The 27,698-nt window shown below is 34.6% G+C and overlaps 1 protein-coding gene across 1 annotated transcript; it reads left to right on the forward strand.

Moving 5' to 3' along the window:
• The first annotated feature begins 489 nt into the window (after positions 1-489).
• On the forward strand, positions 490-26,279 carry LOC109171901 (THO complex subunit 2). The gene is made up of 33 exons (XM_019320989.1): positions 490-844; positions 1,031-1,156; positions 3,179-3,220; positions 3,653-3,712; positions 3,845-3,907; positions 4,326-4,406; positions 6,283-6,354; positions 6,430-6,477; positions 6,562-6,630; positions 6,745-6,878; positions 8,157-8,232; positions 9,278-9,471; positions 10,957-11,037; positions 11,397-11,601; positions 11,695-11,934; positions 12,007-12,087; positions 12,193-12,312; positions 12,424-12,483; positions 13,066-13,193; positions 16,695-16,791; positions 16,869-16,997; positions 17,408-17,511; positions 18,000-18,180; positions 18,339-18,520; positions 18,981-19,587; positions 19,701-19,805; positions 20,448-20,603; positions 20,703-20,783; positions 21,112-21,519; positions 22,162-23,223; positions 24,293-24,594; positions 25,452-25,549; positions 25,860-26,279. The coding sequence occupies exons 1-32, from the start codon at positions 710-712 to the stop codon at positions 25,519-25,521; spliced, it is 5,499 nt and encodes a 1,832-aa protein (XP_019176534.1). The 5' UTR covers positions 490-709; the 3' UTR covers positions 25,522-25,549; positions 25,860-26,279.
• Positions 26,280-27,698: the final 1,419 nt, after the last annotated feature.

Raw genomic sequence — 27,698 nt, forward strand, 5'->3', positions numbered from 1 at the left:
AGCAGTCTGCGCACATATTTCTTCAAATTAGGTTTTTGTTCTCCTAAATCTGCAATCAAAATGTGAGATAATTAACTAGAAGGCCAAAAATCATTGCCTTGGGAAGTTTATGGATCAAGTTGAAGATGAACTTTTTTGACTTTCTAGTTGATTATTCCACATTTTAATTGAAGATTTAGGAGAGCAAAAACCTAATTTGAAGAGATATGTGCAGACTGCGGAAAGGAATCACATATTGCTTTAAATTTGAGTGCAAAAATCTAAATTTTCAATTTTACCATTCATTTTAACACCAAAGCTAACAAATGACCATTTTGATTTAAAATTCAAAAGTCAGAGGATCACTTTGGAGAAATTAAAAGTTAAGGAATCAATTTACGAAAAGACCATAGCCTAGAAAAATCCTATAGTCCATAACTAAATTATGTATTAACTAATTTTTAAAGTAAATTTTCAAATGGATCGAGACCCGACCCGTATATTTGTCAGTCTTCATTCTTCAAGGCTTGAGCTCCTCAACCTCAACCAGCAGAATATCAAAGCATCTTCTTCTGCCTCTTCCCGAACCCTCGCACCTGAAACCCTAGCACCGTCCCTTCAACCCATGAAACGTCCCTTGCTCCTTTCTTGCCCTGCTTTGTAGACGCAACTTCAATCTGCTAGTCCTGAAACCCTAGGTATAGGATTTTGGGGGCGTTTTTGAAGAACAATGTCTCTCCCACCTGTGGAGTGCATTTACATAACTGAAGACTCCATAAAGGAATTCAAGAATGGGAACTCCAGCTTCAAATTCCCTAATCCTGTGCCAACCCTCCGCTTTCTCTACGAGCTCTGCTGGACTATGGTATCTATCCGTATATTTTACTGATTCTTTTAATATTCATGTTTTAGTTTTAAAGTGTTCGGCTTGACTAGACTGAAGTTCTGCTTTCTTCCGCTTAGGTTTATGTAATTGTTTTTTTTATTTGGGCGTAAAATTCAGCAAATTCTTACAAATTTTGAGGATCTTATTTGTTTTTTTGGAATGTAGGTTAGAGGAGAGTTGCCATTTCAGAAATGCAAAGCTGCATTGGAGTCTGCAGAATTTATGGATGATGTCTGCCAGGACGAAATAGGATCCAACTTAGCTGATATTGTTACCCAAATAGCTCAAGACGTAAGTTTCATTTGGATACATCCATTGTTTTGTGCATTCCATACACACACACACACTATGGCTTATTCTTTTATTCTTATTTTTTCAAATTTCAATTTACTCCATGCTGGTAGATACTCTTTTATTTTATTTTTTCTGGACCACATTTTATTAGACATTCAATATTTTGAAGATGTGAAGTTGCAAATTCGCGCTAAAAGACAGAAACCTGAGTCCTAGTTGTAGGTTACTCTGATGAATGGAGTAAGGAACCAAAGGCTAGTGTTGTGGACTTAATTTTGATTTTGTTGCATTCCTGGTAGATTTGTGGAGTTGACAATTGGAGTTTACTAATGAAAATTCTATTTGGAGAAATGAGAAAATGGCTAGGGATTGATCAAGGAAGCGGGGCATTTTGATAAGATGACACCGCTAAAAGACGCTGAGATCTAAACCTGAAGTCTCTGCTTTAATTGAAATTTTTAGACAATATTTTTAGGTGTAAGTGATGGTCTTGGAGTTCAATGGAAGTCACAATTAGATTAGATAAGTTTGTTTATGTGATTCATGAAAATATGTAAACCTTTTGGTCCTTCTTCTAGTGCTAACTGTTGTTGGAAAACTTGGGGCTTATTTAGTAACAAGAGATATTGTTTGTTTTCTTCAAAAAGGGAAATATGGAGTTTTCTGTTTCCAAATTCTCCATTTTTGAACTTAAGAAAAGTATTTGTGGAAAACACTTTTTTCATGCTTTCTACATTTTCTAAATACAAAAATATACATAACTTCACCTATAATCATCATTATCATTACCTACAAACTTTCGCCTCACCTATCTATCTAGGTTTGCCTTCACCTACCTACCTTATTCCCCACCGTCACCACCGCTACTTAACTAGCTATCCCCCACCATCACAACCCCTACCTACCTATCCCCCACCGTCACCACCCCTACATACCTACCTATCCCCCACCGTCACAACCCCTACCTACCTATCCTCCAATGTCACCACCCCTACCTACCCACAACTCATTGCGCCATTGTCCTCTATTACAATCACCACTTTTATTACCACTCACCTATGTACCCTACCCTAGCTACTTGCACCACACCTAGGGGTAGGCGTTATTCAAATTATCTATATTAAAATTCAAAATCCAAACCAAAATTTTTGGATAAATTTGATTGGTTACATCAAAATATGGTATATCCAAATATAAATTCAGTTTGGATATTGGGGGTTAAAAACTTAAAATTTTAGTTTTACCTAACTTGAAGCCCTATAAGTTTAGTTTTTCAATTAATAATTCATTTAATATATAATATAATATATTAAATACTAATATTAAATGATAATTCATTGAAATATTTTCACCATAATTGAACGAAATTGAAAATTCTTCAGATATTTTGTCTAAAAAATATCACTTGAAATTTTTTAGATATTTGAAATAATCTTCGGATATCTTGACCCAACCTTAACACTCACACATGCCCACACCAGCATCATTACTTAATGTTATTTTCACTTACCAGTGGGATTCATATTTTAATATGAAGAAAATAAGTAGCAAACAATTTCAAATGTTATATATTGAAAAATAACTGAATTTGAACAATGTTTTCTAGTTTTCTAATAGAAAATGAAAACTGTTTTCAAAAAAAAAAAAAAGAAAATGAAAACTTGGAAAATTTTGGAAAACTGAAAATAGAAAACATAACTAAAGAGCCCCTGCCCTTTCTTTTTTGGTTTATTAAAGTGGTGTTTGGTGGCATTAGTTCTTGTGCTAAGCACTAGTTCATAATAAGTAATGTATGTTTGTAATTTCTTCTTCATTTTCATTGATAAAATCATAAAATCATTACTTTTCATTTAATTTTTAAAAAGAATTTTGATTGATTTATTAATTTATTTTCATTCAATTTATTTGTTCTGCATGATGGTTTGCTATTGTTGGCTTATCAGTGTAGTTGATGATGATTAAACTGTTCCCTGTGAATAAAGTTTCCAGCTAATATATGTTTACTTATGTACCATGTAGCTCACTTTGCCCGGAGAATATCGTGCACGTCTTATCAAGCTGGTTAGTCAAATTCATTCATGCCTTGAAAACTGATACATATGGTTCCTCTTTATATGCAGCTTTGCATCTTTTTATTTACGGAGTATTTATTTATTTTTATGGGGTGGGGGGTCTTAAAATGGGTATGTCCTAGAGTAATTGTCAGTCTCATATTTCTGCAAAGTTACATGATCAACTTCACTTTACTCTCATGGGTAAAATTGCTTATAAATCCTATATCACTCATAGTTCCTTTTTAGTGAAGTCAATTTCACCCATTTTGTGTAAAACCATTTTTCTTTGAAAACATTTTCATCATTTTTTTAGTGTATTAGGCACTGGAAAATTGAAAAGTGCCTAGTGAAAAACATTATGTCATATGAAAACCTTTTGTTTGTTTGTTCTCCTCACAATTCTTTCTGTTATTGATTTCTTCTTGTTTTTGGCTTTCAGGCAAAATGGCTAATGGAATCTGGATTGGTACCTTTAAGATTTTTTCAGGAGCGATGTGAGGTATCTTTGAAACAACTTTAAAATCAGAGATGCTTTATGATTTGTACTGTGATTAGTTGACTGAAAGAGTATGGTTATGTAACTGATTATAAAAGAAGGAGGATACTTATGTGTGTTTTACAATGATTGAAGGAAGAATTCCTGTGGGAAGCGGAAATGATCAAGATAAAGGCTGCTGATTTGAAGTCAAAAGAGGTAGTGAACATGATACAGATATGGTGAAAATATTAGGTGATATAATTGTTGTTCTGTGGATAGATTTCCATTTGCTGCATATATGTTTCATTATATTACATGCCTGCTTGGTAATTGCTGATGCATGCATTAAAGCATCTCTGATTTCTACATTGTGGCAGTTTTGTCAGTGTTTAACTTATTATAGTCTGGGTCTTAAAGCCCTATGAACTTGAAGTGTTTTTTTTTTTTTTTTTTTTTTTTTTCTTTATCTTTATTTATTTATTTATTTATTTATTTTGCTTGGATAGTCATTTATTGTCTTTGCTTATGTAACTAATGGTTTAACTGAAGAAGTATGGAATATAGGTAAACAAGCTTAACTTGTTTTGGTGAAACTGTTTTGTAAACCTTCTCATTATATTCCTTTGGGTTTTAGGTCAGGGTAAACACTCGCCTTCTTTATCAGCAAACAAAGTTTAACCTTCTTCGAGAAGAGAGTGAAGGCTATGCCAAACTGGTATTTATCTTCTTTCCTTTCTTCCTTTGTTTTAGTGCGTTTGTTTATATGTATCTCTCTCTCTCTTTTCTCTTCAAATTTTTAGTTTATGTCTGTTCTGTACTTTGTTACCATTTGATGTGGGCTGACATTGAATGGTCAAGATTGTTGATCTTGTAAGTAGGGATGTCAATTGGGCCAACCCTCTCAAATTTGGGCTAGCCTTGTCTAGTTGTCGTATTTACTGGTTCGGGCTTATCATTTTTTTTTCCGGGTCAGGTTTAAAATTTTTGGCCCCAACTCTAAAGCTTTGGACTATAGAGCGGGCTCAACTAAAATTGTTGACATTTTAAATTGTACATTCTGAACTCTCAATTTTAACAAACTAACACATTTTACATTAGTAAATATAAACTTAAACATCATTTAAATCTCCATTATATAATGCAAGTATGCAACATTTCTTTTAGACGTAAAATATTAAAATAAAACAAGAGAATCAAAGACATCTAATTCTCAAATAAAATTATGTTTATAATGACACTACACATTTATTAATTTATATCTTATAAGAGAATTGACAAAGTTACCTCCACAGTACCCAAAGGACGCCACATATTAGTATATCACTTTGGCATTTATTAGTCTTTTATATATATATGAGGGAAATATTTGGATGAGTTGAGTTTATTTTTTGCATCATATATAAAAAATAAGCATATAGTATGGTCTTACTAATTTAGGGTTTTCGGGGGGGGGGGGGGGGGGGGAATCGGGCTAGCAGGACAGCTCTACTAGCCCAATTAGCCTGATTTCCTTATTGGGCTAATTTTTTTGGCCCTATTTCTATAATTTTTCGGTCTTATTGGGCCAACACGTTGGTTCTTGGCTACAGGGCTACTATTGACTCCCCTACTTGTAAGCTCTTCAAAGTTACAAATCAAAATAAAAAATAAAAATAATAATCCTTTCAAAGCTCGAATACTCAACTTTCTTCAATTTAAAGCTCTAAGTTGGCCAGCATAAATTATATATTTGAAATACCGTGTTTACAAAATCAATGTAAAGAGCCCTACATAGAAATAGAAATTGCATGATAAAATTATATGTTGATTGATTGAGCTGTTGAAAAGGAATATTATCATATGCTGTGAAGATCTCCAGATACATTCCTTTTACTTGGTTGGTTTTATGTCCATATTAATATGTTGTAGTGCACTGATTTGAGAGATTAATATTCAAGCAATGGGTCAGTTTGAGACTGAGCAACTAATATTCAGCGCAATACACGACAGAACATAAAACTTAAATAATGTAGTTGGCCATGGGCAAGGCTGTAAGGACACTGACAGACATAGCTGATGATCTTTGTTCAGAGCACAAATCTACTACTTCAGCTGTTTTTAGCTGATTTTAAATTTAAATTTTCTTCATAACCATTCAAGTAACACTTGGAATTTTCTCTATGGTAGAATTTGGTAAGAAACTTTTTGGGTAATTACTTGCTTTTATTTTAGATGGAGCTTTTTAAGTGACATCTGTGTGACCTCTTTTACCTGAACTATGTGATGACTGTTGAATTTAAAAAGTTCAAGGTTTATGGCATTCTTCTCATCTTCTGAAACATGGGTCATTTCTACACGTGTTTTCAATTTTCCAATTTTCGTTCTTTACTTAAAAAAACATTCTTATATACTTGTGAGGTTAATCATGCATTATTATTCACCTACTTAACTATTTATGTAGATGTGGCTAGTCCTTAATCGTTAATATTTCTGGATTTTGTTTTTATGTGATTTCCATCTTTCATGTGGATCTTGTCTTATGCTCTAATTCTTTTGTTACTAACCACTGCTTATTCCATTCACCCTGAACCTAAAATTACTGTGGTTTGTAGGTTACTCTACTTTGCCAGATTCCTGAAGCTTCTAGCCAAAATATATCGGACGCAACAGTTGGTATAATCAAGGTTGTCATTTGGACTAAGCATTGCATTGAATAATATGTTTGTTTACCATGTTTCTAAGTATTGTATTATGTGCAGTCATTAATTGGACATTTTGATCTTGATCCGAACCGAGTCTTTGACATTGTAAGTTCTGTGCTTTACTTATTGTTTCTTGGTAGTGCTTATTTAATTCCTTTTTGAGTTTCTAATTGGTCATTAATGTGTTAGGTTTTGGAGTTTTTTGAATTTCAACCTGATAATAGTGTATATCTGGACCTCATCCCTATATTTCCAAAGGTATAATGCATGTCTCACAGTACTCTTAGTTCATTTTTATGGCCCTTCTTTTGGTGTCAGCTCTTCTCGTGACTAAGTTTAGTGAATAATTTACTCCTACATGATGATTTGCAGTCTCATGCCTCTCAAATCCTTGGTCATAAATTTCAATACTACCAGCGTATAGAAGTAAATGATCCTGTGCCAAGTGGTCTGTATCAGCTTACCGCCTTGCTGGTGAAAAAAGACTTCATTGATGTTGAAAGCATGTAAGTCTCTTTTGTGTAACCCCTCTGGAGCAGCTTCCCTTTGGTTTACAAGTTGCATCTATATATTGAGCAATGAGTCACTTAACTACATCTAGGTCTAAAATCTCAATTCTTCATCTCTAGTAATCCATTGGTATTTTCCCTCTTAGTAATTAACCCTCTGTTCTACATTGTTCCCCACTCTTCCCATGATTTAGTATTCTTGAGCATGAATATTGAAGCTATTCCACAAATGTAGACTGAGGACTGTCATTCCCATTGTTCCACTATTTTTACCTTGCTATCTGTTTTGATGTCCAAATTAACTTCGGTTCCATGATTTAGTATTCTTGAGCATGAATATCGTGCTATTCCACAAATGAAGACTGCCATTCCCTTTGTTCCACTATTTTTTCCTTGCTATCTATTTTGATGTCCAATTAACTTTGGTTCCTATGAAAAGGTGCTATTTTGTACATAACTTTTCCTATTCATTCATACCTTCTATCATTTAAAAGGGATATGAAACTCTTTGCCCATATTTCATAATTTAGGATATTTTTATTTTATATACAACTTGTTTACCTAAAAATCCGTGTGAAAAGCCATGGAGAAAATAATTATGGCGCAGGAGTAAAATTTAATGATATGAGTCACTTTTCGTGTTTCACAAAGCAACTTTATCCAAACTTTATATGTTCCTATTGATTCTTCCATATTTTAGTCTAAACAGCATAACATGAGATAGAGAATCAACAAAAAGATTCTGGATTATATATGTGCCACATTAACAGAACTTGCAAAAATGATTTTGATTCACCAACGTGATCAATCTAGAAAATAATGTTACATGTTGTAGCCCAAGTGCAGACATTACTTAAGTTCTGAAATACAAAGATGAAAATCTTGAACTTCCTTCTGTTTTTCTTTGCTTAAGCTGTTCAAGCCCATGAAAATTCAATTTAGGTTTATTGCTTTATCTTAATGATCATTGGTAAGAGTATCAAATGATTATTGTTATAATATATAATGCACGTGTAATGGCACAAGAAGAACATGATCGGATGAAACATGAAAGTTGATAATCCTGTAAACTCCTTATTCTTTCTGATGGATGATGGTTCCCTCTAAGAGATAATTTTCTGTGTGACTGACAAAATTGTTAACCCTGGAAGCTTCTTGTACTTGCTGGCTGTTTGAGTTTCAAAGATTATTTTCTGTGTGATTGCAAAAGTTCTATTGCATGCTTCTCAATTTCTATTGCTTTTGTTCTTAACCAAGATGTATGTTTTATTTTAGATATGTGCATTTACTTCCCAAGGATGAGGAGGCATTTGAGCATTATAGTGCATCCTCTGCTAAGAGACTTGAGGAGGTAGGTAATTTGTGGATTATGTGTGTGTTTTCAATATTTGCTTCATGCATTGATTTCCAGTTCCATCCTTGTACAGTGCATTCTATCTTTCTCTCTCTCTCTCTCTCTATATATATATATATATATATATATATATATATATATATATATATTCAGCATTTTGGACAGTTAATTCCCATCCTTTCCTTCTTATGTTAGGTAATGCACTTGGGAGATTTAGGGGATTTTTCTTGTATATGCATCCTTTTCTATTTATCATAGTCCCAAGTGCCTCAATAATTCTATTTTGCTGATTTCATTCTGAAACAAAATTTCCTTTGAATATTAAAGCTTCAGTATGGTCTACCAGAGTAAACACTATCAATAGTGAATCCATCTATGTATAACATACAAATAAAGTAGCCAATTGTATTGCTCGTGAATTAATTTTGGATGGAATGCTGGGATTGATGGCACTGCACCTTTCTGTTATATTGGACCCCTAGTGCATAAGCTCTCAACCTCTATGCAAGTGGTAAACTGGTTTGCATTTTAATTCATCTGACCTTGCATGGATGGAGGTGGCTTGAAAATGCATTCATTTGTGAGTTGCCTTTTGGTGGAATGGAATTAAACCCACTATTTAGTTAAATATTTTTGGACAATTTCTTTGAAGTATTTTGCAAAAAACGCAAAACATAAAGGACAACCAAAACCAACTCATACATGTCCACCTTGTGCTTATTTTAGATTTTTGTTTTCCTTGTAATAACACTTGATAGTTACTCCGTATTTATTTTTTTGTTCTTAAACATTTTTCCTGTGCATTTCTTGATATTCAAAATTGGGATTTGGTGGAGTGGTCAACTCTTGATCATTAGGGTAATGGGTTCAGACCTTGCCTATGTCCTGTGCAGTGTCATTAATTTTTTTCCATGATATGCTTAATAATCCTGATATTCCATGTTGTTTACTTTTCATGTGTGCTTTTAAATGTTGATAAAAGTGTTGGTGTTTATGCTTTTTATTCCATATGAGCACATGTATTTGTGGGGTTATGTACCAGGCAAACAAAATAGGAAGAATAAATCTTGCTGCTACTGGAAAGGATCTCATGGATGATGAGAAACAAGGTGATGTAACGGTTGATCTTTATGCTGCCTTGGATATGGAATCAGATGCAGTCACTGATAGATCCTCAGAACTACAAGATAGTCAGCCTTTGGGCCTACTCATGGGGTTTCTTGCTGTGGATGATTGGTATGTTTGTAATATTGCAATACCTATTAGCATGACTGCTTTGTTGATATTTGTGCTATAAGACTTTTCAAGTGGTGCCATACAGTAGTGTTTGGTGTATATAGTCACACTATATGGCTGGTGGCTGGCGAGGAATTGGAACACCTCTCCACATATTAATAACGGAAATAGATAGTAGAATTGAGGGTTGCGTGGTGCTTTACCTCAATCCTTGTAAGAGGATGATCCTGCTCACCCTTTACAGTATAGATATGATATTTCAAGAATAGATAAAGGATAATGTAACAACCAGTTAGTTGAATGCCTATTTAACAGGACTAAAATCCTAATACGGTTTCTTGAGGCTTGAGCATATGAGCTTCACCATATGCTGGGAATTTTAGCTCCTTGATCTAAGAATGTGTTAGCTGATTTCCAGTTGTCTAAAGATTTTGCTTATATGCTATATTCTAATTTGCTGAATTGTCTTCTAGAAAATCCTTTTTTTTGAACAAATTCCACTTTTAGTCCCACGATGTTGCTGTCATTGCCACATTTGGTCCTCTGTTATAATTTTTATCAAATTGACTTCAATTATTGTGACAATTTGGTAATTTCACAATTTTGATATTCTATTCTTGCTTAAAATAAATGATATAATATAGAAAAATAAGAAGCTAATTTTCTTAAGAATAAAAAAGCAAATTATTGTTTATTATATCCTAAACAAATGTTTTTTAACAAGAAGAGAATAAGATTGTAAAATTACCAAAGTGTCCTAAAAACTACCGTTGTTTAGGCAAAAATTGTTATTGTAATAGAGGGCCAAATGTGTTAATGCCAGTAAAGTCGCGGGACTAAATGTGGTCAAATTAAATGTTGGAACTAAAAGTGGAATTTGCCCCCTTTTTTAGCCTTGTATTGTTGGATTACACCTACCATCATTTCTCTATTTGGTCATTATAGTTTCATGGTGACATGTCTTGTGTGTCAATATATATATATATATATATATATATATATATATATATATATATATATATTTTGACACTGAAGCTATACATACGGATATATGTTCTTCTGTGCTTGTGTTGCTTAGATTAACTAATGGAACTTATGGAAGTAAAAGTGCTGCATACGCTTCAATTCACATTTGGTTTAGAGGGCATTGAAAATGCAGACAGTGAGGGGTACCAACACCTCTACTGTTACTTCAGTTCATCTTCTATTTGATAGTCAAAGGAGTGGCTTACTGATCTTTGCCTTCTTCCACTTTACCTTTACCAAACTGCTGAATGTAGTGTGAAAAAGTTGTGATGTGTCCTTGGCATATTAATATTTTCCATATTTTTTAATTTAATTTTGTTTCTTTATTTTCTTCTGCTGTATTTTGTCTTTGTTCCAAAGAATGAAGTCAATGAACATTTCTTTCCCATTTCTTTATGCTTTTAGGGTTTGCTTCTTATGTATTGTTTTTAATTTTTTTATTTTTATTTTTTGGGTCAGGTATCATGCTCGTATGTTATTTGATCGTCTCTCACCTCTTAATCCAGTGGAGCATATGCAAATATGCAGTGGTTTGTTTAGGTGAATCTTCCTTTTCCTTTAAAGTTTAGTGATAGAGAACTAAAATTGTATTTATATATGTTATATGATTGTAAGGATAATTTTTTTGTATAGTCCATGTAGAATAAAATGAGTATTTCTTTCTGTCTTTGGCATGGATCTGCTTAGTATTTTGTAACTTTCTATGTATTGTAGATAAGTGTTTGGTTATCTCAAGGTAAAATGAATTGCCCAAGTGGCAGAACTGGTACCTTTATTTCAGTGCCTACATGGATCCATGTTCACTACTTTCTTATTTTTTGTTTTTGCCTCCTTTTAATTCACATCTTTTCTGTTGGTATGTTCATATTTTAAATCTGCCATGCTCAACTTATGATCAGGCTTATTGAAAGATCAATTTCACCGGGGTATGACCTAATTTGCAAAAGTCAGCTTCTGCGGTTGCCTACTGGAGGTAGTACTAACACATTGGATGTGACTGATTCATCTGGCAGTAGACCTTTCATTGATCTTCCAACACAGCTTTTTGAGATGCTTGCTTGTGTGGGTCCTTATCTATATCGAGACGCTTCATTACTGCAGAAGGTCTGTGCTATTCACTTTTTTGGTTCTTTGGGTTGCCAACTTTTGTTTAACACAAGAACTGTCCTCTCACTTCTCTGCTTTATCAATGAGCAGGTTTGCAGAGTATTGAGGGGTTACTACATTTGTGCACTGGAACTTGTCAACAGCAGTGGAGATCTCAATTCTCAATTGACCACTGGTGGAAACCAAACTCCTCGCATCCACTTAAAGGATGCTAGGCTAAGAATTGAGGGAGCACTAGGAGCATGTCTACTTCCTTCTTTACAGCTGATACCGGCAAATCCTGCAGTTGGGCAAGAGATATGGGAACTTCTGAGCCTCCTACCATATGAGGTTTGCTTGCAGCTGGCAAGGTTTTAAAATTCATGTAGTTTTTGTTAGTCTGCCTAATATGTATTTGTTTAGGTACGTTATCGTCTATATGGTGAATGGGAGAAAGATGATGATCAACTTCCAATGGTTTTTGCTGCAAGGCAAACAGCTAAGGTATAAACTGCTGAATGTCTTTATCTTATTATCTCTTTTTTTTCCTAGTTTTTCACTTTATTTACTCTACTTTACTAACCCACTCGTAATATCATGTTGTGACAGTTGGATACAAGAAGGATTCTAAAACGCCTTGCTAAAGAAAATCTTAAACAACTTGGGCGAATGGTTGCAAAACTAGCTCATGCCAATCCAATGACAGTGCTTAGGACAATAATTCACCAGGTGCTGTTTTATTTAAGATATGCTTCTTGAATTATCTTATGATCTCATGCTGACTTTTTTTTTTTTTTTTTTTTTTTTTTTTTTTTTTTTTTTTGCAATTCCAATTTGCAGATAGAGGCTTATAGGGATATGATTACCCCTGTTGTTGATGCATTTAAGTACTTGACACAGGTTTGCCATTATCTCTTTTCCTTTTCCTGCTCAAACATATTTTACACATCTCACCCCATCCTTTGAGGCTGCAAAATTATAACTACTGCTCCCTAATATAAAGGGGGGAAGGAATTGGAAGATTATGCTTAGTTAGTTAACTGATGTAGTTTGTTATACTGCTCCCTGATATAAAGGGGGAAAGAAGAAACTCTTGTCTTTTGGGGCCTGTTATCTGCCTAGGTTAGAATATTCTTATTTGAGTCTCTTCTTCTTCTTCACATCTGATTTTAAAGCTCTTCAATTACACTGCCTTGGTGCCTTTTTCTTGTGAAGGAAGTTATTACTTATTAAAGTTTATAAAATAAAAACATTAACATGCAGGATAATATAATAATGATGAGATGCTTGACCAACCTACTGAATTGTTGCTAGCAGTTGCCTAGTCTTCTTATTTCCTGTGAATCCTTTGTTTACTTTTCATCTATACATATCTGATGTTCTTTATTGCAGTGCTTGTACTGGACAAAAAACTTTCATTTAATTGTTTTTTGTAAATTAGATTTGTTTTTAATTTTATTTTGCTACTTTATTCTGAAACAGCTGGAGTATGATATTTTGGAATATGTTGTAATTGAGCGCCTGGCGCAAAGTGGGCGTGATAAGCTAAAAGATGATGGCCTTAATTTGTCGGATTGGCTCCAGTCTTTGGCATCGTTTTGGGGACATCTGTATGTTCAGTCCTTTTTGGTGATAGTTTTAATTTTTTGTAGTAGTGTAAATAATGTCTCAGTTATCTTGTTCATTATTCTTAATATTTGGTCTATTAGCTTCCTTAATTCTGTGTTTATTGTGTTCATTAGCCATATTTCTACCTTGATTGCTACATTTGTGTTAAATTGCATAAGATGTTTGATTAACTTTCTTGGTTTTTTGCTGTAATCAATCCCTCATTCTCTTTGTGCTTTTAACCTTAATGTACTGGGAAACATTTGTTTTTCTCCCCCATTTTGTAATTGTACTCTGCTACCAAAGAAAAATCTGGTTTTCATGTCCTGGTTTGGCCTTAACTGTAACTGTGTTACACCTTCACTGCTTTGTGCAGAAAAATTAGATCTTCACGGGGTACTTACCCAGTGTTGGGGTTGCAAATTAACCTGTGAAGATGCTGGTTGGTTGGTGCAGGGGATGCTATCCTTGCTGATTTCCCTGGGGTGGCTTATGATTAGCCTCTTAAATCAGCCTTCATTTGTTGGCTTCTTGTTTGGGCAGGAAGGATTCAGATATAAAATTAGGTAATGAGTTTCTATTGGAACTTGGAAGGGACAAAGATTACAAAATCTGATTTGGTTAAGAGTTTCTGTTGGAGCCTGGAGGGGACAAAGTTAATGAATTAAAAATTTCCTTCTATAACTCCCTTTCAGCCTTTCCTGTTTGAAGTTCAAGTTCTTAACTTTGAGCAGAATTAAGATTTTTTGCACTACCTGGCTTATTGAAGATTCTGAATTGTCTAAAGGCTAAACCATCATCTGGAAAAAATGAGATGGCTGGATGGCTGGATATCTATCCTTCCGGAGATATAAAATGCTGATACTTAAGGACTTTATTCAAAGGAATATGGGCAATGAGCAAAGTATGTCATTTGGTGAAACAAATGAGCTAGGATGTCACAACTGCCTTTGATAATCCTATTGATTGTTGAGAGCAAAAAACTTTTATTTATATCATAAATCTTTTATATAAAGTTTGTAGTGCAGGACTTTCATCGCATACAATTTGGTTAATTTGCTTGTGTTGGGGAAGTGATTGAATTTATTTGGTTGAAACTTTGTGCATTCAGTGCCAATCTTCCTCATGATGGCAGATTATTAGGACTTGGTCTATAGACTCTAGAGACTCTTGATCAGCAATTGGGACTGAAATTCATGGCGAAGATTGATTTCACTTAGTCGGGGATCTAGTTTGGATGGTGTTTCTATTTGTGAAGTTATACCAAGACAAATAGGATATTAAAGGAATCATGCTTTGCTTATTTGATCATTTTTGTTGCATGGATGTAGACTCCTTACTCTAAAGTATGTGATTACTTGAAAGTCCTGTGAGCACGGTTTATACTCAGTAGAAGATTGTTCTGTTTAAAAGAGGGAGTGTGGGCACAGTACTTTTTTTGGTGGTTATAGGTACTTCAGATCGGCTGTTCGTGTAATTTCATATTTTTTAGTATGACTTTGTGCGTACCATTGTCAACGTTCTCTGGATGCCAGATAATTAGGACCTGGTCTCTAGACTCTAGGAACTCTTGATCAGCAATGGGACTAGGATTGATGCACATGGGTTGATGTCACTTAGGAGGGGTTTAGTTTGGATGACTTCTCTCTTCATGCAGATATTCCAAGACAAATAGGAAATGGGAATTTATTTGATCATTTTTTAATCACATGGATGTAGATTCTTTACCCAAAGTGTGATCATCATTCAAAAATCCACAATGCAAGGTTACAGACAATAGAAGATTTGCTCTGTTTATACAAGGGCGTGACAGGACACTGTTTTGTTGATCATAGACATTTTCAGTTGGCTATTGGGGTTATTTCTAGTATGATTTGTTACATGCCTCCTCGTCATTGTGTGGTATTTCGGGCTTTTTGGAAGATTTGCCTTCTGCCCAGCAAGTGCTTTATAGAGTTGTGCAATTTTTGTCAGGGGTGTTTCCTTTTCATTGGAACTATTTTCTTGGTTTCATCTCCAAAGCTCACAAGTTTGCCATTCCTGCTCAAACATAATATGAGTGAGATGTCTTTCATTAGATGCATAAGTTTTTCTGAGATATTTTACAACATTGTTTTGTGTCCCAATATTTATTTGTCATATAAGATTGATTTTGTTGGGAAAAATTGATTAGTCCAATTGGTGTTTTATTTAATAATATTATGCAGGAAATGAATATTGGTCTATGTTTTAGTTATTGTTTATTATGTTTTCAAAGTTACGACTATATATTTGACATACCCAAGTGTGTTGCTACTAGGGCATTTCTGGATCATGTGCACTGTTAATTTCAGTGTCTGGATGGTTTGGTTATGAATAGATAATTGAAGAACATACAAATGGGGGAATGGTCTTACTACCATTTCCTGGGAAGAAACAATGTCTTCATCGAATGAGAATGCTAATGCAACTAACTTCTGATGACCTGTGAATCTTTTCTATGCATGACTATGTATTCAGTATTATTCTATGGACTTCTCTACTTAGAGTATGTTTTTACTTGCACTCTTAATCTGGGTATCACACCACCATTCCATCAATGAGTGTGATAATTCATCTTGTACTATTTATTACCTTTTAACTTTTAAAACTTCCTTACCCAGCGAATAATTTCCTGTGAATTTTTTATTTATTTTTTTAAACAGGGTACTTGACTGTATGGTGTCTATTAATCTATCTATTAAATTAAAATGCAGTTAATCGTTGAGCCCTAAACATATTTGTTGCTTGTATATAATCAATGCACAAGTTTTATGGGAATATGTTTACACTTCGAGCGTGTTCGGTTCAGGTTATCTCACATATCCTCAGGAATGTTAACATCATTTCCCTTGTTTGGTTCAGGGGATGTGGGTTACTGTAGGGATTGTGAGATTCCCGAACTTTGTTTTTAGTTCATTTTTGATAGCTTTAATGGGAATCACATTCCCTTCACATTCCTAGGTTATGTGAGATTCTTGGTAATGTTACATTACCTCCAAATATCCCTTGAACCAAACACCCCCTTAATGTGCTAATAAGTAGGGGAATAAACTCTGACCATTTCTGTTCTCAAAAATCTACACTAAACTATCCTTTACTGCTTGAGTTCTGCATATCTTTGAGTACATTGCCAGGAAACCAATGCTTTACTTGTATCCCACACATCCTAAACACTGCTTTAGGAAATCTCTATAATAGTACGTCTTTGATATCTTGTGTGAACCTTTTATGATGCCTAGCTGGGTATTATCTGTATGACTGTATTTAGTTGTTTTTATTTTTGTTTATACTGTATGTTCTTCATGCTTTGTTTATACTATTTTGATGTTATACCTGGAAATGATTTTAATGTTTAATTAGCTTTGTGAGTGCTTTCTCTGTAATTTAGCCGCATCTTGTATTATCTTTTGTTATATACTTGTAAAAAATACTGTGATGTGACTTGACTGGAATTTCATTCAATCTCTTGCAACTTTTTTCAGGTGTAAAAAATATCCATCAATGGAACTAAGGGGTCTTTTCCAGTATCTTGTAAATCAGTTGAAGAGAGGAAATGGGATTGAGCTTGTTTTCCTGCAGGTAAACTAGTACAATTATTTTATTTCACAGTTCTATTGTTTCTTTCACCTTAAATCTTAATTTTTATGCATGTGCAGGAACTTATACAGCAAATGGCTAATGTACAATACACAGAGAACATGACGGAGGAGCAGCTGGATGCAATGGCAGGAAGTGACACCCTACGGTATCAGGCCACTTCATTTGGAATAACCAGGAACAATAAGGTGCCTAAGATGCCTGCCTGCCTGAACTAGCTGCTTTCTTTTCCATGAATCAGTTCTCAAACTAGTTGACTTTCTCCATTACTGCAATTTCATTAGTGAGCCATAGGTATAATTGCCTATTAATCTGTGTATGAACATGAAATGGTATGGGAGTACCTGTCTGAGTTTCTTATACATGCAATAAGATACGCCAACCACCAACGTCTTTCAGTTACTAGATAAGTCAGGTTTTCTATTTGGTGATGCTGAGCATTGTATTCATGTTGTGTTTCAAAAGAAACAAGCTGTTTCTTTCAAGATTCAAAGGAAAAATATCAAATTAATCCTCTTCTTCTGTATGCTTTCAAACAAAAATTTCTTCTTTTAAAAACATTAGATCCAGATGTAAAACACTTAGCTTCTGTTTGCAGGCATTGATCAAATCCACTAACCGGCTAAGAGATGCTTTGCTTCCAAAAGAAGAACCAAAGTTGGCAATTCCTCTTCTATTACTCGTTGCTCAGCACCGTTCTGTGTAAGTCAAACACACTATGTATTGTTTTATTGGGTACATAAGATGGTGCGATTAATAGCTCTATGGGTCAGGGTGTCAATGGCTTACCCGAGGTCCTTACCCTACTCCATAGCAGCTAGTTCCATGTCATGAATCTAGAGACCAAGATGGGTTGGGCCTCTTGATGGGCAAGTGGAGGCCTACCCATTGTACCCATTGTAGGTACCTGTGATCCAGTGCTTGTGGTGTTTTATTTGGATTCCCTCCATCAGTTGAGTGAACCTATGTACGCTGTATATTGTAGGAAGTGGCGGTATGAATTGTTGTTGTACATAACCATGAATGCTGTGTTTTAATCTTTTCATCATTTTTAATTTGCACATATATTGTGTAGAACTAAATCTTCCAAACCTTACAAATAGATTGACTAAGTTGTACTTGGGCAACATTCTTTATGATTATTGTGAAGCATGGAAATCTTGTTGAGTATTTGCTGTCTTTCTTTGCAGGGTTGTCATAAGTGCAGATGTTCCTTACATCAAAATGGTCAGTGAACAATTTGATAGATGCCATGGAACTCTCCTCCAATATGTGGAATTTTTGTCTAGTGCAGTGACTCCAGCAGCTGGCTATGCTCTACTTGTTCCAACATTAGATGAACTTGTACGCCTCTATCATCTTGATCCGGAGGTAATTTATATTCTTCTAGCCAAGTCTTCAAATTTCCTGCATGTTTCATTTCGTTGCTTAGGTGTTCAAGTGAAAAGTTTAAAAAATTTCCCCTTTTTTTCCAACGTGTAATGCATCAGTTTCATTATTCTAATATTGTTGATGTTGTACGTCATCAGGTTGCATTTTTAATTTATCGGCCAGTTATGAGACTCTTTCGTTCTCAGAACAATCCAGATGCCTTTTGGCCATTGGACTATGATGAAGCAATGAGTGCTGTAACGGCTGGAAAGGAATCTGAAAACATGGATGATTGTGCCAAAATGGTTCTGGATCTTGGCTCTTCTCGCAAGCCTATCTTGTAATACTTTGAACCCAATTCGTTGAATACTTTTGATTCCTTCCTCTCATCTATTAGGAATATGGAAATGTCATGCATTGAATGTTTGTGAATGTCCAGCTCAGTCTGAACAAACCTGAAATTCAAACATAGATTTTGCATGCAAAATATATCTGGGTGAATATTCATATTTTTGTGATGTTTCTTCATTGTAATTTTCGTTGCCTTTAAAGTAAGTGTCTGTCACTGCATGTTCGTTATGACTCACATAGAGCTTGTCTTCCCAATATACCAATTGGTGTTTTTGTAAAATGGGTTGATTAATCTTGACTCTAGTTCTAATGCATGGGAAAAGTTATCAACTTAAATTAAAGTTAGTTTGAGTGTGCTGCCGCCATTCTTTCTAGTTTCACTTTTAGCTTCTGTTTCCTGACTAGTGTCTTTTTCATGCTAATATATTTTTCAACTCTTCTGCATTCAGTTGGGAAGACCTCCTTGATACAATCAGGACAATGTTACCTTCAAAAGCATGGAATAGCTTGTCTCCTGACCTGTATGCTACCTTTTGGGGTCTTGCTCTGTATGATCTCTATGTTCCTAGAAACCGTTATGAGTCTGAGATTGCTAAGCAACATGCTGCTCTTAAGGCACTTGAAGAGCTGTCTGATAATTCTAGTTCTGCAATCACTAAGAGGAAGAAAGACAAAGAAAGAATTCAAGAGTCTCTAGACCGACTAACGACAGAACTCCATAAACATGAAGAACATGTAGCATCTGTTCGTAGACGTCTATCTCGCGAAAAGGACAAGTGGTTGAGTTCATGCCCTGATACATTAAAAATCAATATGGAATTTCTACAGCGCTGCATTTTTCCACGCTGTACATTCAGTATGCCTGATGCAGTGTATTGTGCTATGTTCGTAAACACTCTTCATTCACTTGGAACTCCTTTTTTTAACACTGTAAACCACATAGATGTTTTGATATGCAAAACGTTACAACCCATGATTTGTTGTTGCACCGAGTATGAAGCGGGTCGTCTAGGAAGGTTCCTGTATGAGACTTTGAAGACAGCTTATTATTGGAAGGTACATGATTCAGGTCTATTCTAGGACTTATTTTGCCTGGATAATTGACTGAAGAAGCAATAACACCTTTGATTTTCTTACATGCATTTTCTAATAACTTGGCATTATTCTAGAGTGATGAAGCAATATATGAACGTGAATGTGGGAACATGCCAGGGTTTGCTGTTTATTACAGATATCCAAACAGCCAGCGTGTCACGTACAGCCAATTCATTAAGGTTGGTTCAAGGAAATTTTGAATTTATGCGGTTTCATGTTCTTACCGCCTTGTTCAAACTTTCAAACTATATGGTTGATTACTTGATTAGTTTATGATCCTGGAGAGAATTTGAAAACCTGGAAAATATTCTTGTTCTTGTGGCTATTGCATTAACTGTGGTCAAGCCCAGCATTCTGCATCATGCAGGGTCTGGGACAGAATGTATGCAAATGTTTGCCACCTTTACTCTGTTTTAATAGGATCATTGGTTACAGAAATATTTTAAAACTAAGTTTCGTAATTGAATCATTGGTATTGATTCTTTGTGCATTTTATCTCCAATGGATTGTGTGGACTACAATTCCATTATTGATGTTTGGAAAACATGGCAGATAGAGAATCTTTTATATCTTTTGAATTTGAGCAGTCTGCCCAGTGCCTGTGGTTATTATACCAATTCTTCTCATCCCGAATATTTATTTGTTTTTTATATGTTTTATCATGAATTAAAAGCTTTCTGGAAAATTATTAAAAATGCAGGTTGATTTGAACTTGTTTCCTTTGTTTGAAATTGGAGTTTCAGTCATCGAAGTACCATATGGGACAGTTTTATAATATTTTATCTGTTATATTAGAGCCTCATTTATCTATTGCCTAAAAGGTACACTGGAAATGGAGCCAAAGGATCACAAGGTTGCTGATACAATGTTTGGAGTCAACTGAGTACATGGAAATTCGGAATGCTCTAATTTTGCTGACAAAAATATCCAATGTCTTCCCAGTCACCCGTAAGAGTGGGATTAATCTTGAAAAGCGGGTAAGGTTTATTGCAATCATGAGCATTTGTACTGTGGTACTATTACATCTCATTTTTGTTTGATGAACTGCTTGTGTTTTTTGTTTCTACTTAACACAGGTTGGTAAAATTAAAAGTGATGAAAGAGAGGATCTCAAGGTATTGGCAACTGGTGTTGGTGCAGCTTTAGCTGCTAGGAAGGTAAAATTTAAGATTTTGTTGTCAGCTGTCATTTTGTCGCTCTTAATACTTGAAATTGATTGGCTGTAGATACTTGCTTGATGTTTTGTCACAGTTGAACTTAATTGACTGTAGACTTTTGCTTGATTTTTGGCTATTATTGATTTTGACTAGTCAACACAAAAGTGGAACAAAGTCAATGATGGATACTTTAGTTATTCAATTTTTCTTTGAGATGATTTTCTCAAACTACTGTGTAAATTTATTATTTATTATTTTTATTGATTTTTTACATTCTTGTTCGTGCTTTTGACTACAAATAAATAACTAGTGTATTTGCCTTTTGCAGCCTTCATGGGTTTCAGATGAAGAATTTGGCATGGGTTTTCTTGAACTGAAACCTGCACCAGGACCAACTCAAAAGTCATCAGCTGCAAACCAATCTGCCATACAAAATGGGGCCATCATCCATGCCTCTCAGGGTGAGTCTGCTGGGGGTAGAACTGCTGCTGTGGGAAGAGCGGGTGATGGGAAATCAGAAAGAACAGAGAGTGCTTCACTAAAACCTGATCTGGGGCATTCAAAACAAAATGCTGCCTCTTCTAATGGCCCCGATAGCTCATCTTCAAGGCCATCTGCTGTGCAATCGGGTGCATCCAGGTCTATGGAGAATCAAAAACACATGGATGATTCGACAAATGAACCCCTAGAAGAAAGCAACACTAAAACAGTTACCAAGACATTTTCCAACCAGGAGGTATAACTAGAATTTTGTGTGACTGCATTAATTTACCTTCAGTTTGTCATCAATATGCTTTTAGAAAAGAATTATTGGGGTAAGGTTTGTTTTGAAAATTTGATTTTTTATATGGTAAATGTTTTACCCCGTCAACAAGTCTGGGCATCTGAAGTATATTTCTTGACCTATTCGCTGTTTGCATATGTTATTCTGCTTATGTCTAAACTTCTGCTTACTTTCTCGCTTAGTTGACTTAGACCATTTTGGGATCTTTTATGTCTAAAATCATTTTTTTTAATCTCAGCATCAGTTTAATGTCTCCGTGTTCTTGGGCTTAATATAAGTTATTGCACATCACTGTAATTGGAAATTAGATTATTTTGAGTGATAATGTTGGAAAGAGCGTGTATTAATATAAAATTATCAAAGCTTACAATTGCAATGAATGTTTTCCAAGGTTTTGCAGTTTGTTACTCTTATTAACAATGTTGTTTTCAATCAAATTGATTGCATAAGCCACATTGTTGTAGTAGTTCATTTCAATTCTATTTCCTAGATGGCTTCTGAAGTTGCATACAATTACCAAGGTTTTCTGAAAATTTTAAAGGTAAGAATGCATTCATATACTTGTTTTAATTTCAAATATTCACCTCTTTTCAGGGAAGAGCTGCTACAAAGCGTGCTGTTCCATCTGGATCTCAAACTAAGCTAAAACAGGACCTTGCCAAAGATGATAGATCTGGAAAAGTTGTTCATCCATCTGACAATAGGTCAGGCGGAGTTACTTCTTCAATTCCAGGCAATGGTAACATGGGTTTAGCAAAAACTGCAACCTCATCTGCACGATCTCTAACTCATGGAAATGAAACAAAAACTGATCCGAGACACACTACTGGGAAAGATGATGTGAATGAATCTTCTGATGTGCATAACCAATCTTCTTCTCGAGGGGTGCATTCTCCTCATCAGGAATTTTCTAAATCTTCTGATAGAAAGAGAGCAAGTCCTACGGAAGAAGTAGATAGACTAAATAAACGGCGTAAAGGCGAGATTGATCCAAGGGAAATAGATGGTGGTGAGGTAAGAGAACGGACAATCGATAGTCGAGCTGTTGATAAACTTCATCCACCAGATTATGATAAAACGGGATCTGAAGACCAAAATACAAACAGACAGACAGAAAAGCCTATTGATAGATCAAAAGAAAAGGGTGCTGAAAGACATGAGAGGGAACATCGGGAGCGTCCCGACAAGTCCCGTGGGGATGATGTGCTTTCTGAAAAACAAAGGGATAGATCAACAGAAAGACACGTAAGAGAGCGTTCAGTAGAAAAAGTTCTAGAGAGGGGTGCGGATAGGAACTTTGATAGGCTAGGTAAAGATGAAAGAAGTAAAGATGACAGAAGCAAATCGAGATATGGTGAAGTTCCTGTAGAGAAATCTCATGTAGATGATCGGTTTCATAATCAAAGCCTACCTCCACCCCCACCCTTGCCACCTCATGTGGTCCCTCAATCCATTAATACTGGTAAGAGAGATGAAGATTCTGATAGACGCGTTGGATCTGCAAGGCATGGCCAAAGGCTTTCTCCTAGGCATGAAGAGAGAGAGAGGAGGCGATCCGAAGAGAATACTTTGCTACTTCAGGATGATATGAAACGTAGAAGAGATGACGATTTTCGAGATAGAAAGCGGGAAGAAAGAGATGGGCTTCAAATAAAGGTACTCTTTTCGAGTTTACCACAGAATGAATATATGTAATGCCCATTTTGACCTTATAAAATACTATGCATTAAAGAATATTTTCTGATTATTTTGATTTTGCTTGTATAACATCATTGTTACTGTGTTGGATTATTTGAATATTCTTGTGTCCAGTGTCTTGCTGCAAATTAGGTGTTAAATGTTTTCCTAAATGGTTAACATTCTAATTGCTAGATTGTGTATGAGCATACATATATTTTATAGCCTTAATGCTATCTAATGTGTGGTCTTATGTGTGAATGTGTATAAACTGTAACTTTTGGTGAATTCAGGTAAATACTCAACTTCAAAAATAAAAATAAAAAATCACTTGCTTATGGCACAACCCCATCAGGCATATTTGTGTAATTTATATTTATTTCCAGTTGATGCAAGCCTTGTTGTCTCTAAGTTTTGTTCCTTTGCCAAATATGGGAATCTTTGAGTGGAGCAGCTACTAAGAGTGGTTAGGGAGTTGTAGTAGGATACTTTATAGAGCACTTTTCTTTTAAGTTGATAATTTTGTTAATGACACATTCTTCATTTTGCTTATTTCCTCTTGATAATTTCTTATTTTTGTTTGATAATACTAGTAGCAGTTTGTATTTGTTTGCCAATTTAATTTTTGTGCCATATGTTGGATGTTGATTCATATATAATGTAGAGTTGGATTTCAATCATTATTGTGTGGACCATGGTCCACACAAGTTGTATGGACCATATTTTGTATATTGTCAATAATGTACATTCAGTACAAAAATAATGTACATTCAGTACAAAAATAATGTACATTCAATACAAAAATAATGTACATTCAATACAAAAATAATGTACATTGTATTCAGGGGATGTACATTATTTTTGTACTGAGTGTACATTATATTGTATAATGTACATACAGTACAAAAATAATGTACATTTAATATATTAAAAATGTACTTTTTGTTGTGGTCCACATAACATTGTGTGGACCATGGTCCATACAATATTTTGCCGTTGGATTTGGATTCTTGCATCATTAGTATGTTTATTCAATTGGTGTTTACAGGTGGAGGAGAGGGAGAGAGAAAGGGAAAAACCAAACCTTTTAAAGGAAGACATGGATCCCAATGCAGCTTCCAAGAGGCGGAAATTAAAAAGAGAGCATGCACCATCAGAATCTGGTGAGTATTCACCAGCAGCTCTTCCTCCTCCTCCCCTTCCTGTTAATGTCTCACAGTCCTATGATGGAAGAGAGAGGGGAGATCGTAAAACAGGTATGGTTCAACGTCCTGGTTACTTGGAGGAGCAAGGTCCAAGGATTCATGGAAAAGAGACAACTAGCAAATCAAACCGTCGTGATGTGGATCCGTATCCTTGATATTGATTATTGTATTATTATTATTATTGTTGTTGTTGCTCTTATTTTAAATCTGTCTTCTCCTCCCAATGGTGTCTTGTCTTTAAAGAAAATGGTCTCTTTTGACTGAAACACTGACATGTGGCTGCTCTCCTGAGTGATTAGATTACTTAACTTCTAAACATCTGAGTTATTCTATTTAATCCTCCATTCTTTTTCCTTTTTCTATTAATGGAGGGATTTGTTTGAGTCCTGTCTCCCCTCCTTCACTCTCTTTCCTAACATGACACTTTGCTAAGAAAACAATAGACTTGTTAAAATTTTGAAGGGAGTAGAAAGGTACTGGTCTCAATTGGAAACATTTACCTTGCATTAGTGTACATTGGATACATGATTCCTTGACCATGTTTCTATAGAATGTATGATAGAGTGGGATGATTCCTTTATCAATTGGATCAATTAATTGAAAATTATTAGTCCCAATTCGAGTCTTTTGATTACTGACCCAGGATTCAACAGCCACTTTTTTTTCTAAGATCAAAATAGATATTTTCCCAATTAAAATATTTTCTATTAAGATTTTTTTCTATATATGGAATATATACCCTTTCTATTCTTCCTATAAAAATATTGATAGGGATACTTCCTGTTATCGCAAACAAGGAGTTTTGCGACATGTTGTAATTATCAGAAACCGCTTGCCTTTTAGTTACCTCCTTCACTCCCTTTCCTGACATGACACTTTGCTAAGAAAACAATAGACTTGTTAAAATTTTGAAGGGAGTAGAAAAGTACTGGTCTCAATTGGAAACATTTACCTTGCATTAGTGTACATTGGATATATGATTCCTTGACCATGTTTCTATAGAATGTATGATAGAGAGTGGGATGATGATAAAAGACAAAGAGCTGAGCCAAAAAGGCGACATCGCAAGTAATGGTTGAAAATGATGCTGTTGCTTCAAGGTCTGTAATTGCTTACTTGTCCTCTATCATCGCTTGTGAATTCAAAGTCAGTTTGTATTATCACTTTTAGCAGGCTTTATTGAATTTTGTGGGAGAAATGTAAAGGGATGGCAACCTCCTCATTATCGTGTCTAGTTCTTGTATAAAATGCTATGAGAAACATATTTCATTCCTACATGAAATTCAAAGTATCGTTCAATCTGTAACAATATATATATATATATATATATATATATATATATATATATATATATATATATATATATATATATATATATATGCATCCTCCTCATTATGACTTGTCATGCAGGTGTTTGATGGTGAGATGCTGCTAGAGTGCCAGATCCGAAGCTTTAACCGAATGGTTATTTATGCATTGAAGAGAATGAAGAATTGCTTTGGAAAGGCACCTAATATCGCCCGGATGTGACCTGGGTTGATGCTTTAAATAGCTACTTTGAATCAATATATAGTCTGTGAAATGGTGGGAAACGATGGTTGAATTGTGAAATGTGTATTGATCTTTCTTCATATTGGCAAGATATTGGGTGCTTAGTCCCTGGACTTTGGCCTCAGAGAGGAGAAGATGATTATTATGTATGTACCAATTGTTTCCCCTTGTGAAATATAGTCAGTCCTCCACATTTAACTAATTCGTGATTAGTTGTCAGAAATCAGAATGACTAGCAGTGAAATGGATGGAATAGAATTTTGTATAATGTTACTTGTATCTGCTGAGCATATAATAATATATATATATATAATTTAAATGTATAATTTCACTCAAGATAAAATTTTTCATTCAGTTTGGTATCAAAATAGGTTGATTGTGGGTTCTTACTTTTATCATACTTGGGGTCAATCTCAGTTAAGTTGGTATGTTGTTGACTTAGTAATTACAATATTACAAGTTCAATTTTCATTGGTAGCGGTTAACATTTATGGACAATTTGAGTTGGTTTACTTTTGTAGTTTTTTACTGGTTAGGATCACAAGGTAGAGTTTACTTGATCTTGTTTTTTGGTAGCTAAAATAATAAGATGGAGTTTATTTAGTACATATCATTGCTATTAGTTTTTGTCACTCAATATTATATATATAATTATATATATAAATTTAATTTTACAAATTAATTAGTACGGAGTATGAAACACCCATGGAGTGGGTGGAAATGAGCCTATCTGCAAAGGACTTGTTGGCTGCAGATGATGAATGAGCCATCCCCACCGCCTCCTCCTCACTCACCCATCGACGGCGAGTCACTCAACCCCCACATCCCACATCCCATTCAGGAAATTGTTAGAGCCAGAGTTTGAGAATTTGCGGAATCCTACCAATCAATGGGTACTCGTAAGATCCACATAGCCCCATACACTTACACCATTCGTAAAACTCGTTCATCAATCCATCAATGAATAGTAAGTAGGAGAATTTTTAAAAAATTATTCAATTCTTCAATTCGGTTCAATTTTTAACTGAACCAAAGCGAAACAATTCGGTTTATAAAATATAGAACCGACCAATATTTAATAATAAATCAAAACCTAAACGTTCGGTTCAGTTCATTTTGGATAATGTCCATCAGTCCATCCCTAATTTTTAGTGTATCGAAGGTTTTTTTTGTGTGTGTGTGTGTGTGTGTGTGTGTACTACATCCAAATAATGAATTTTTAGTATACAAATGGATATTTTAAAAAAGAACATTCAAATAATGTATTGAAAATGAACCTTCAATATATAAAAAATGAGTGTAATTTTTTTTTTAATTTTCTTTATTAGAGAGGAAATATTATTCTAGATGATAAAATGTTAAGGAAAAACAAATAGCAGTCTGTACATATGACTTCTATTTCTATTATTTGACTCACTCACAAACATACAAAACACGCCCTAAAATTAAGTTTACATCTAGAAGCTCTACCAATTTTTATATCTGATAAATTTCATATTATTATTTTGCTCTCAATCATATGCGTTAAACTCTAACTCTTAGAAGAAGGAATTGAATACTCTAAAATATGGGAAAAGGGTATTATAGGAACAAAGTTTAAAAACCTTGAAATATAAAATAACTTAAAATTTAAGTGATTCAAGTGTAATTTTTAAAAAATTATAATAAGCCTTAGGCCATAGTTGTATTAGGTAACCT

This window comes from Ipomoea nil, unplaced genomic scaffold, assembly GCF_001879475.1.
Source record: "Ipomoea nil cultivar Tokyo-kokei standard unplaced genomic scaffold, Asagao_1.1 scaffold0382, whole genome shotgun sequence".
In the NCBI taxonomy this organism is placed as follows: domain Eukaryota; kingdom Viridiplantae; phylum Streptophyta; class Magnoliopsida; order Solanales; family Convolvulaceae; genus Ipomoea; species Ipomoea nil.

What these genes read in the sequence shown, in the direction of transcription:
- LOC109171901 (XM_019320989.1), top strand. Translation starts at nt 710, where the DNA reads ATGTCTCTCCCACCTGTGGAGTGCATTTACATAACTGAAGACTCCATA. An exon ending in CTGATTTGAAGTCAAAAGAG is followed by an intron (nt 3,908 to 4,325) that starts GTAGTGAACATG and finishes TTTGGGTTTTAG; the next exon opens with GTCAGGGTAAACACTCGCCT. An exon ending in CTGCAAGGCAAACAGCTAAG is followed by an intron (nt 12,088 to 12,192) that starts GTATAAACTGCT and finishes ATGTTGTGACAG; the next exon opens with TTGGATACAAGAAGGATTCT.